The 12,950-nt window shown below is 40.3% G+C and overlaps 1 protein-coding gene across 1 annotated transcript in view; it reads right to left on the reverse strand.

Moving 5' to 3' along the window:
* LOC104503987 (transmembrane 9 superfamily member 2-like) overlaps positions 1-12,755 on the reverse strand; it is a gene marked incomplete at its 5' end in the record, with an annotated part of 32,338 nt that extends 19,583 nt beyond the window's left edge. Inside the window, 8 exons of the mRNA XM_010154723.1 lie at positions 771-879; positions 1,801-1,880; positions 4,257-4,368; positions 6,550-6,677; positions 8,819-8,948; positions 9,161-9,288; positions 11,282-11,375; positions 12,688-12,755. Coding sequence (XP_010153025.1) covers positions 771-879; positions 1,801-1,880; positions 4,257-4,368; positions 6,550-6,677; positions 8,819-8,948; positions 9,161-9,288; positions 11,282-11,375; positions 12,688-12,755 — 849 coding nt within the window. The remainder of the gene's footprint in view (positions 1-770; positions 880-1,800; positions 1,881-4,256; positions 4,369-6,549; positions 6,678-8,818; positions 8,949-9,160; positions 9,289-11,281; positions 11,376-12,687) is intronic.
* Positions 12,756-12,950: the final 195 nt, after the last annotated feature.

A 12,950-nucleotide genomic window follows, 5' to 3' on the forward strand; every position in this document is an offset into this window, starting at 1 on the left:
TCTTTGCTTCTGTGCTACAGATGCGTGCAACAGATACAGTGCAGGTCCTGTGCTAAGGCCACGTGACTTCCAACAGGGCTGCACTGACAAGGTACCGTTGTATAATCTCAGGTTGTCAGAGTCACAGAATCACTCAAGGGTTGGTGCTAGGAGGGATCTCTGGACATCCTCTTGTCCAACTCCCTGCTCAAGCAGCGCCACCTGAAGCAGATGACCCAGAACCATGTCCAGATGGCTTCTGAAAGTCTCCAAGGATGGAGATTCCATAAATAACACACTGGCTGCTTAGATTCGTGTCATACCACCAGTTACATGCCCAGACTGACTCCATAATGCAACCAAAGGATGCAGGAGCAATGGCCACCTTGATGGCCACTTTTCCATGTCTGCACAGTGCCTTGTGGCTGTTGGTATACTGTGGAAGTACTTATTTAAGAAGAGGCTTTCCTTGGTTGAGACCTGGGAACGAAAGGACCTGAAATTTCAAATACTGAGTTCGATCATTACCAAAAAGTTCATGTGAATCATTCCACATCTTTCTAAAACTCAAGTCTGCCCTTGCATAGTGCAAGTTCATCAAGTGACGCTAGAAAAGTAAGGCTGTCACGTCTGCCCATCCTGCCGTTAGAAAAGATAAAACCCTCAGAGACATCTGAACATACCAGAATTCTGATTGCTATACATCTCTTCAGACTGTATTCAAAACCAACTGATAAGCGTCATTATCACCAGAAAAACATACTCATGTCAAAGCTGTAAATCTTACTCACAGAAGAGTCAATCTGGTTGTATCTTGCAATATCTTTATGAAGAGTCCTCAGAATAATCATAGCCACCATGCCAGATAGGAAGAGAACAATTACCAGGGAATTCATTATACTGTAGATAAAGAAAAAGTCAAACTTTCAATCCACTTACTCAGGTTTCAGGACATGCACTTCAGTTCATACCACATGTACAGCTCAAGCCTAAGGAATAGCCTTAGATACTCAGTTTACTGAAGTTGTTCATACTGTTCATTATTTTCCCACTCAGAGAAGATAAACTGTTTTAAGTTGTGTACCTTTATGACTTCATAGAAGACACAAGTAGGAAGAATACCATTTCATGACATATTGTTAATTGTCAACACAGTTAGATACTGCTTTTCTTTATTTTCCTCCTTATGTAGAAGTAATATCCCTAGTGAAACAGCTACAGCTCTTAAAGCAGACTCTCAAGTAGATTTAAAAATCTATCAACCAATAACATCGACATCATGCCACTTAATATTTTGCAGAGACATATTTGATCAGATTAGCCTTTTCAGTTTACACTGCGAAACATTAACATTTCATAAATTATACACTTACTTGGTATCATTTGCATGGTATAGAGGGAAGCAAGATCTTCTTGTATACATGTTTTACTTGTAAAAAAGCCCTTCTTTTGACTCTAAGCAGCTGCTGAGTACCAAACATGCAGTACACACATATATCTCTCACCAGGCAGTTGGAGAAAGACAGACAGTAACAACAGTAACACAGCAACCTCTGAGAAGTTAAACAGAATGGTGATGGTAAAGTAAAACGATGGAGGCTGCTTTCCTTTTGGATGCTAATGGTGCGTTCCTTTGATGAAATGCAATACTACAGATGCTCCCAAGAGACGGAAGACTGATAAAAGTTGTTTCACATATGAAAAGAAGGAAGTTTTTTTGCCTGAAAACCAACAGACTTTGTTATACCACAGCAGAAGTTAGAAATAAGAAATCTTGCTGCTCCCCTGCAAGGTTATTCATCAAATAAATGCAAATCTTACCTAAACCACTGGATGTTTGTATGTGGCATGGACTCCAAAATGTAGTCCCACCTGGAAGCCCATTTAATATTATTCTTTTCCTATTAAAAAAAAATAAAAATTAATAGAAACAAGTACAAGTTTGTTGCAGTCTCTGAGAAGAAATAAGTACATCAAATCTCTTCCACAGATCGTCCACTCAGCATCAATATCTAAGCTTGGCATCACCCCTGGATGTCAGGGTTGCATTCATTCTTTCTCTCTCGAGCCTCTCAAAGAATCTCTTGTTTATTGAAATCTCCTATCACCTCTACTACCTTCAGCGAGGCTTCACCAAGCCTCATCTTCCCATGACTGACGATGTACCTGCCTGCAGCTCCCAAACGCACACTGAAAAGCAATGATGCCATCATCACTAGATACTCCCAGCACAGCACACTGACCTTGAAACTTCAACTTTGTTAAACATACTCTACGAATGTGTTTCTAGTTTTCCCTGGAATTTTTCTCTCTCATCATCTTTAATGTATTTAGCATAGGCTTCCTCGTTCCCTACCATAATAGTGTCTGATACAGACAATTTTCCACTCTGATTCCTGGCAGACAACATTTCCAGATATCCCTGTGAAGGATTTAAGAAAAATATCATTCAGTAACTTTCACCTTCCTAAGGTGCTTCCATTCTCCTCTATTTCCTCCTCTAAATGCTTCATGTGAAAGCTGTATAAATGATGATTCTGACCCCCACGACTTGTTCTCTAACAGCTTGTCTCATGGGATGTCCTGTTACCAAATTCTCTCTCCTGACTGGCATGAAGTTCAGCAGAACGTCTTCACGGACTTACCAGGTGATGTTTGTACAGTTAATTCTCAAAATTCAGACTACACCTCCAGCCTAGAATTTCTGAGCTCTGGTTCATGTTCAGGACCAAGAACATTAACAACGAAGAACTGCACCAATACAACAAGTTGCCTGAAACTGCCTCAAGTCGCTCTATTTCACCTCAGCCAGTAGTTGATGGGTAGCTCACAGCTAGCTGGGACAGAGTTTCAGAAGCGTGGTTCCAAAGTCTGTTACTGGAGCACCAAGCTGCTCACGTGCTTACATTTTTGTACATTTGTGTATTAAAGATTAGAGGCACGATCATGTATAGTGTTCACATACACAGAGCTAAATGAATTAATTAAAGCAGACACCACAGCTTTCTCATGAGAAGTCAGCTGCCGTGAGAGAAAGGACCATAAAAGTCACGGATTTCACTCCTTTACGTATTCAGGCTTACTGAAAATGATGTTCTTCTATTTAAAAATACTTTCTACTGATAAATACTCCCCCTTTAAGTAGTTCTGAAGCTACTGACAGACAGTAAAACGTACCGGGTGCAGCTTCACACCAAGGCTAAAGGATAACTGAACACAAGAAGCGTTGAAGTGCCTGGCGTGAGGCGTGCTCTGCCCCCACGGCAGCACAGCCTTACCTGCTCCACGTAGGCAGCCCAGACATGGGCCAAGACCAATCGCCGCTCACGTGGCAGTTCTAAACCCGCAATTCATCATCAAGATTTGAACACAAATGTTAAGACAGGAGGCTCATTCATGTAGTAAAGTTAGAGAACCTAAGGAGGACTGGGTGTCCCAAGGGAAGAGTAACAGGATACGGGGCCTTGCACCTCGAGGTCATTGGTTCAAATCAAATTCAATTTGGTAGAACGAAAGCTGTTACCATATGACAGCTGCCTAACTGCCTGCACAAAACGAGCTGGTGGTCTCAAGCCACATCCTGTAAGATTGTGTCTTATGTAAGACAGACAACCATGCTTTCGGGACAGGCTGGAACCAAGGTTTGAAGTAGGTTCAGTCAAATGATTCTCACTCCCACAGGAGGCTCACTTTCCATGCTGTAAAGACCCAGTTGCAAGAAGCCTAAGTTCCTCCTGTCTACGCCATAACAGACTGAAGAAAGCACTCTAGTAACAGTAAACATTGGAGTATTGAAAGATAAATGGCCACCTACCCAAAAACAAGCTAGTGCATAAAATAAAATCAAGAAAAAACAAGACAAAACCTGCAACTTCACTAGAACAAACAGCTTTACAACATGCTAAAATCAGTATTTGACACAAAATTGTCTCCAAATATAATATAAATATTTCTTTAACATGAGACTCTCAGTACCCTGGCTGTACTCTGAAAACATACAGCATACCTCAGTAAAGACAACTCTGGCAGTTATTCAATCTACCACCTTTCTATTAATTATAAAACAGGACCCAAAAAAAAAAGTATTTATACACTCCAAGCATTACTGAAACCAGAGTAATGGAAAAGTAGGAGGTTTTGAGAAAACTGCTTCACAAGACCATCCTTACAGAGTATACACTGTTTTAATCCAGTTATGGCTATTAGCAAAGTACCCAGTTGTTGTGATTTCATTCTTTTGGGGAATTACATATTTATGTAAGAGATTCAGTACTTACTTCAAATGTCACCGAGTAAGTGTAGATCAAATTCAGTTTACTGGTGAATTCTCCAGGAATCTCCATAGGTGGACCTTCACAACTTAAGTTGTTCTCATCTGTATGTTTGTAGCTAAGGGGAGAAAAAGTGTTAAATAAAATTGCATATGCTCTACAGGGTAGATTTTCACAAATTCTTTTCTGAGGTAATTAAAACAAGTTTTAATTTACAAAAAACCAAGGAGAGCTGGGTATATTGTTTTGTAGCAACTACTCAACTTCTTTAAGGATCTGCTTTTTTGTTTTTCTACCCATGAAGGTCAAAGATCTTAAAATATATTTTTGTTAATACTTATGTTTGTAGCTAAATGTGAGAAAAAGAAAATTATGTATATAATTAGTTGTCATTATTCAGAAGTTCTGTAACAGCCTTAAATCCACACCAGAACTGAACACAAGTTCACACAAGCACGAACTAAAAGCTCCGCAGAAAGCATCCCAGGGATTTGGATCTTGGATCACTACCCGACAGTTGAGTTAGTATCTGTTCAAACTTCTAAGCCTTTGAGAACATTATGGGTAAAACAGTTTGCTAAGCATGTGGGAGACGAGACTCGCAGATGTGGTTTCAGCATACCCACTTTTCTGTCACGATCAGAACGAAGTCCTAGAGCTAAGCTAAAGGACTGCTTGGTTAAGCAGGCTGTGAAGTCTGGAGATCGTTACCTGGTAAGATGGTAAGTTTCAACATAAAATACTCCTTCTCTGTCATCATTCCTCCCTTCCACATTTTAACAAGACTGCATTACTGGTGAGGGACTTAACTTCAGTGTGTGCTCATCAGTAAGGAAGACGGAGAATTTCTTAGTAATCCCTCACAGGTTCTCACCTTCCCGCAAGTTTCACAGGCAGAAGGGTGTTTATTTTATTTTGGTGGATTTGGAAGTGTCTTTTTTAAAATTACTATTATTATTTTACACTAGGGAAGAAGAAATTACTGTGGGAACCTTTCCATTTTCCACTCCTGTACAAGTGGTCTAATTTCACCTCGGCAGTCTTGTGCCCTCTGAGAAATACAGAACAACATTCTACATGTTAAAGTTCAAATACGCAAATCCTTCTCTGCAGTACTTTAGAAAACCTGCAGCTATAGAAGCACAAAGTCAAGGAAACCTTGAGGTTTGCCTCAATTCACTCCTGTGAACCTCCTCTAATATTGGAAAATAGCTTCCCTCACACCTCGTGGCCAAGATGTATTTACCCAGTTCAGATAATGCATGTAAGGTAGAACTGTTTACATGTCAACAACTAAGTCAAGGCATAAGATAACGTTCATGAAAGGCCTAGGGTGCTCCAACCCATCAGGAGAGCTCCAAGACTGAAGCAAAGCACCAAGCAAAACACCGAGTCAGAGCATGACTAAATGAAGGTTATGTGCAACCCGACTGTGCCCCCTCGTGGTCTGCGTTACTGGTGAAACGACAAACCCTTGGTTTTCAACCGTTCAGCATGCAACTGAAAAAGCATTACTCAAAAATGGAGAAGGTTGGTAGAATCTTCCCGCCACCACTTCAGAGCAGATGTAAACGGAAGGAATACACTTGCTGTGCAAGTGTAATTCACTAAAAAAACACTATCCCATTACAACAGGAAACACAAGTGTACCGTCATGTTGTAACATACATGTCTGTTATGATTTGAGAAACTATGGTGCTGTAATTAAGAATGTACTTTAATCTCTATAGAAAAGAGGGAAGAATCTAGCTAAAAAAAAAAGCAGAAATCTACTTTGAAATTTATAAACAGGCTGCAGTTTTCAAATATAAGTTAGTATGAACTGTGTGTGAGCAGACTGACAGAAGGGCAAAGTAATTGCTGCAGTATGTTTCCCACCTCTGAATTGTTGCATCTCCCCTCTGGCCAACACAGAAACCAAAAAGCTACTGTTTAAGAAAATGAGTTAGTTTTCTTAGAAAACCAGTCATCATCATTTGCTGTTCTGAATATCGGTATTAACTTGGTATTTCACCTATAGCTCAGCATCTAACCTAACACAGGAAGAAGTACACCTGTACAAATGCCATACGTTCATACAGAGTACATTTGGTAGGCAATGAGCAGCAGTACGAGATAACAGAGGAAACTGTCACTCGGAGGATGTTTTCTCGGTGTATCTGAAAAGCTTTATCACAAGTCAGAATAAGCCGTTTCTCACAACTTACTGACACCAAGTAGTATTTCTAAGCTTGCAACTACTATTAGCAGGCTTATACTAGTCCTAGAACTAGGACTTGCTGCTTTAATGCACAATTACCTTTGTGGTCTCAGTCTTGCCATCACCAGTCTTGCACCAGGCCAGTTTTCATCCTTTCCACTATGGTACATGATTGTTATGTCAACGTGGTTGAAGAGGTAGAAAGTGTTCTTCTTGTTAAACTCTGACTACAAAATATCATCAAGAGACTGAGAAACAGGAGAGGGTGCAAGCAGTCAAGAACTTTAAAATGAGGCTACTGTCCAATGAAGGAGCAAGAAAGAAGGGGCAACACTTCAACACTTTTTTTATTACCCCTGTAAAATATTTTTCTATATATTATATTGTAGTATATAAATACAAATTAACATAAAGCATCACATCTGTGTTACTCGTAAAATTTAGAAGTATATGACAGCATTTTTTCTATTTACCACAAAAAGCTGCTAAAACAAGTTCAAAGATGTATTTATCCAAGGTACAAGTATTTCAGATTCACTACTTCTCCCCCCCACAGTCTTCCTGGTAGACATTCCAGCTACCAAAGCTTACAAACCAGGTTCTGCTTCAAACAACTACCTTTCACTTTCAGGAGCTATTCTGCTTTGTCACCCCTACCCTTTCACAATTTGGAATAATGAAGAACTGTATAAAGCTCAGATAATCCCACAGTCAATTAAGTTGGTTTGGATTTTCTTTTCTCCTTAAGACTGTCATTGTTTAAAAACTGTTAATTTGAATTAGGGGACCAGGATGACAGACTGCTAGTTGAGTTTACAAGTAAAAACATTCCTTTATTTATTGTGCACATTAGCCATTTTCCAACTGCCACAGAACTTGTCCCTTTCCCCCCTTCCAGCAAAATACAAGGGTGTCTTGCATTAAATTTGTCCGAATTCTTCTTCTTTCACCATGATAAAGATTCCCAACAGAAGATCAGAAATCATGCTTGTGTCATGCTACAACCCCATCTTTAGTTACCCGTTTCCTCCGTTTTCACAGTAGCAGATGAAGCGGTAATACAGCTCACCAGCTGCGCAAATGTGAGGGTGAACTACAGCTGTGCTATTGCATGATACCCCCTCTTTCCTGGCCCCATTTTTTAAGAGATACATATGCCTGCTGGAATAGGTATTCGGGTGTACTTGTAAAAGATGTCATTCTCCAACTCAGCCCTGAGAGTACAGTCCTACCCATGGTGCTACAGTCTTATTTGCCCATGTAACTATCACCCCTCTAGCACTATGCCATGCAACATTTAGAATTCAAAGTCCAAAATTGGCACTGGGTACGACACCAAAACTGGCAGAGCATCCACATCACAGCTAGCACACACGACTTGCACAGCACAAGCTCCCTAAGCACTCACTAGGAAATTCAACCCTTGATGCCTACATGCAAAGATCTCCCATAAAAAAACCCAAACAAAACCACAAAATCCAAGTTGCTGACTTGGCTACAACTGTTTTCTGTGTACCAGATAGCTTCCCACACAATATACACTGGTATCAATTTAACCTCAAAACCACCTCACATACAAAGTAATCAAGTCGAACACCTAACTGGAACAGGTTATTCAATTCACAGACTGTTTTCAACAGTCCAGGGAGCCTGAGGAGTAACAGAGTTGGAAGGTGCCTGTAGACAGAATAAACCGAACAGGCATGATAAATGCTTCACTTCCAAGAAGCATCAGACCTGCTGAATACAAATAACCTGACTGCACTGCATACAAGCAGTAAGTCACAGACAGAGCAGAGTCACAGCAGAACTCTCCCCTCACCGATGAGTGTGGTCCCTCACCCGAGGAGAGAAAAATCTGTATCACTATTATCTGTAACTGTACCATTCACCATGGAACTCCCAAGATGACTGACACATTTCAAACTGTAGTCAATATAATTCTTCCCCTGTCACAATTGTGGTTTTTATCTTCCAGCCATCTGGGAAAACCCTGACACATTTAACTTGTAAACTGTGCTAGACAGAACTTTTCTAACTAGAACACAGTGCTCATTTCCAGGCCTTCACTAGAAAGCTGCTAACTGAAACAGATCAAAGAAGGTCTTGCACATACGTACGGCACACACAGAGAATGAACAGGTATAAGGATGGATAAATGTGACATTTCAGAAGAAAAACTCAATTTTCTAAGACTTTTAGACACCAACACTGCTGTTTTACAGCTTTATCTATATTGGTCAAAAGATCAGGATGAGCTTTTTTTGGGCAATTTTATCACTGAGACACTGCATACAGAAGTAAATAAAAATAAAACCATAAGTGAAATTACAACTGCTATACTAATGAAAAAAGTTCCACCACTTACATTTATAACACAAGCATCTTTAACTCTACCATCTGGGGTAACGAAACATCCTACTGGAAATCCTGGATTACAGTACTTTTGTCCATCTTCCACATCATAGCACCACGTCACAGGCATGTTATCGATAATCCTAGACAGAAATCAAAGAACACGTCCTCAGAAAGGGATGCACCTTATTTCACACGGACATTTAACATTCACGTGGGCACTACTGAAAACTGCATTGCAAGAAGCAGAGCAGAGGACAACTTCTTGCATAGAAAGAAGAAAGCAACCACTTAAAGCATAGATAAACATGTAAAAAAAAGCAGAAAAATTCCTAACCTCAAGCATGCAGCTTACCAGTGATGCTGATAATTCAACTGCATTCCTTTCTTCAGAAAAGCCAGTTTGCTCTTATCAGCAGTGTTTGCTGGGTCATACGATCTTGTACAAACTTTCGTACATGTTTCTTGCTTTTTAAAAGTAAACTGTTAAAAAAACACACACAAAGAGTAATTTCAGGTTTGCTTCAAAAAAACCTTTTCCAGGTAAAGCTGACTCTTTTGCGACACTTCACTTCCTTATTACAAGTCTCTAAAGCCAGAATTTCCCATGCTTTAACTTAAATGTCAAGATTTATGTAGATCCAGCACCAGCAATCCCCTTTCACTTTGCTAAAAATCTCTTCAATAGCCCAGACAGACTTTGAGGACTGAAATTTGTAAATCAGTAAAGAAGATATTGCTTATTCCCTTTACCAGTTTGTTTTATTTTGGTAATTTCATCATCTGCTAAACCAGACTTAACTACATCCTTTTTGAATGTTTTGTGTTAATTTTAGCTGCTTTTCCCCATGATGACTTAGTTATTAGATAAGGCTGCCAAAAATGCAACAAGTTGCACAACATCCGTGCTTCAAATGCAGACACCACCTATCATAAACATGCTCATATTTGTATATCAAACTTGTAACCCAGTTAGGACTTACCTGTTAGTCAGCTAACATACTTAAAAGTTGACTGAAAACTCTAACATTATCAATACCTAATTGCTAACCAATAATAGGATTTTCTAATTACTGTAACATGCAGCCAGTTCAAACAAGTAATTGTTATAATAATCTATTCAGTGGGTGTCCAGCCCAAATGACCCATCATGCTACCTATTTAAAAGCTTCTTGTTACCAGCAGTCATAAGATTTAAAATTACATTAGCTCAGTACCTGAAGGGGGCCTACAAGGAAGCTGGGGGGCACTTTTTACAAGGGCAGGGAATGACAAGACAAGGGGTAACAGGTTTAAATTGAAGGCAGGGAGGTTTAGATTAGATATGAGGCGGAAATTCTTCAAAGAGAGGGTGGTGAAGCACTGGAACAGGTTGCCCAGAGATGTTGTGGATGCCCCATCCCTGGAAGGGTTCAAGGCCAGGCTGGATGAGGCTTTGAGCAACCTGGTCTAGTGGAAGGGGTCCCTGCCCATGGCAGGGGGGTTGGAACTGGATGGTCTTGAAGGTCCCTTCCAACCCAAACCATTCCATGATTCAGAGAGTCAAGGAAAGAGAGACTTCTAGGAGCAGTTTACACAAGGGAGGAGGCATCACCTCCAGAACAGCCCTATGAACAGATGTGACTAGGTCCCTAATGACAGAGCAGCAGCAGAACCAGAAATTCTGCTGCCTCTTTTTCTCACAGGGATTTGGATTATCTATCAACGCTCATGCACACACGCAGCTCAGTATTCACTTTCACCAGCACATCTCAGTCTGGAAACTGCACCTGAACAGCATAGAGCTCGCAAGCATTAAAGAGCCAGCATCTGACCATACCTCCCCCATTGCTAATCATTTTCCCAAGTTGACTATACAGATTTTTAGAGATGTTGCATTTGGCCATTGCTAATGCAGGACACGAGACAAAAATATTACATACCTCATCTACAAAATACTTCCATACCTTTATTTTACAGAAGGTGTCATGTGACACACATCAACAATGAAAAATCTGCTTTTACACAACAGATGTTAGGCATGTACAAGCTGGAAGCGAGCCCCAACTTGACTTCCTCTTCCCACTCCAGAAGTTGCCCAACTGTACAACTAAGTGTACAAAATGGTTCCTGAACCACCAGTTTACAGCCTCCAGTACTACATGCAAAAAACTAATGATTTCAGATCACCTGACACACTATACACCCAGCTGTTCAAGAACTGCTTAAGATATCATTTCTGGACTTCTCTATCACAGAGCAACAGGAAAGAAAAGCAATTACTGGCTCAGCTTCCTACTTTAATTAGCCACCCTAAGATGCCTTTAGGGTGGGAGAGGCTTTGGGTTTATTACATAAACACTATAAAGCTTTAATTTATTTATTTATTTTAAACATAACACACAATTACCAAATATTCTGCTATGTGTATGGATTACAGCCATCAGAATGACAGTTAACAAATATAAACAGGATCAACTTCAAGGGATTAAATAACCTTATATGGAGACGATGCTATTCTCTCCCCAAAGAGCACTTGTCCAAGATTTTCTGATGGTCTTTTTTCTTCCGTATCTTGACAGAAGTCAAAACTGGAAAAAAGTGAAAAAATTATATGTCAATGTTTAACTGACATATAACTGTAAGTATCAGCCTAAAACAATTTTATAAGTTATGTCCTTAACATGGCAGTCTTCACACTTCTTTTGGCAGGTTACCCACCGTTAGTAAAAATCTGAGTGCCTTTGCCATGAAATTTGCCATATGTTGCATGAAAATATCTACAGTTTTCATCAATTTCAACCAACGTGTATCACTACTGAAATATCTTTAACAAAATGCATGATGCTTAGTCCAAGCACCCTTTTCAAATGGCAAATTAAACAACAGAATACTTCATATTGGAAAAACGGAGACTATGCTATGGACTGTCCATTTCTCTTGCAAAAATGTTTCAGAAAAAACAACTACACCCCTTTCTAAAGGAGTCTTTGCAATTAGTATTTGAGGTTCATGTTCCAAAGAAGGGAAGTGCTTCTAATATTAATGTACCACACTGCCAAATGCCATTTCCCAATTCTTTTCAACTAAATACAGTCTGAAATAACTGAATATGGGAGAGAAAATGGAACCACTCTGGAATTTTGTTATTTAAACACAGGTAGCAGCAGGTTATGAAAACAACAACAAAACCCCCAGTTATCTTTGGTAAATAAGTACTTTTCCTCAGTAAGTGGTCCTGAATTCATTTGCTTCCATAAAGCTTAATGCAAATAGAGACACTGTGGGTTTTTCAAGCTACTGGTCTGGCTGCTACTGTTGCACTCACTGCACAGGGTAAGGCCTACGATACCTGCAAGTTTCTCTTTTCTGTATGCCCAGCAGCAAGACTGCAAATCATATTGTGCATCATTGCTTTGTAGGCCTATAAATGCCTGCAAAAGCAGGTAAGAGTTTTCACGGACAAGAATCAAAATAAAACCCCCAAGAATTAGATACAGCACTTTGGTGGAAAAAGGAAAAATTACTATTCTTCCACTTTCAGTTGCCAGACCCAAGGAACACAATGCTTGTCTTCCTACATTTCACTAACAGGAAGAACTTTCACACATATCAAACAGTTAACACTAGATCTAGCACTCAGCTCAAAAAACTGCACTCATTAGAAACCCAGCAGCCCTTAACAATAACAGAGGATGATCAGGAAGCACAGGTGTGGCCTTCATGCCTTCAATCCTCTCGTATTTCATTCCTGACACTGAGCACTGGATTGAGTCTTCCATCCCTACATCTAAAATACTGCTCACAAGAAACACATGTGCTGTATCAGGGGTTGCTCCACTGCACTGAGAAGAAAAAACAGGCTTTCCGAACGTTTCTGGAAGCCTGTTGCAATGTACTTACGCATCATACTCGTATGGCAGAACCGATTCAACCGAGTCCAGTCTGTTCACGAAGAGCTCGATTAGTGACTGAAACAGGGAAGAGCCGGAGGTGAAAAAATGAAAATACAGACTTGCAAAAAGCAACGTGCGACAAAAAGGAAACGCATGGTTGGCTGGCAAGAGCTGTTCCAAGTGTCGGGGCTCGCTATCCCACGGCGGAGTTAGCACAGACTTCTGACAGGCCGCGACCGCCGCCGCGGCGCTGGGCCACGCCAGAGCCGC

The sequence above is a fragment of the Eurypyga helias genome, unplaced genomic scaffold (genome assembly GCF_000690775.1).
Source record: "Eurypyga helias isolate BGI_N326 unplaced genomic scaffold, ASM69077v1 scaffold6227, whole genome shotgun sequence".
In the NCBI taxonomy this organism is placed as follows: Eukaryota; Metazoa; Chordata; class Aves; order Eurypygiformes; family Eurypygidae; genus Eurypyga; species Eurypyga helias.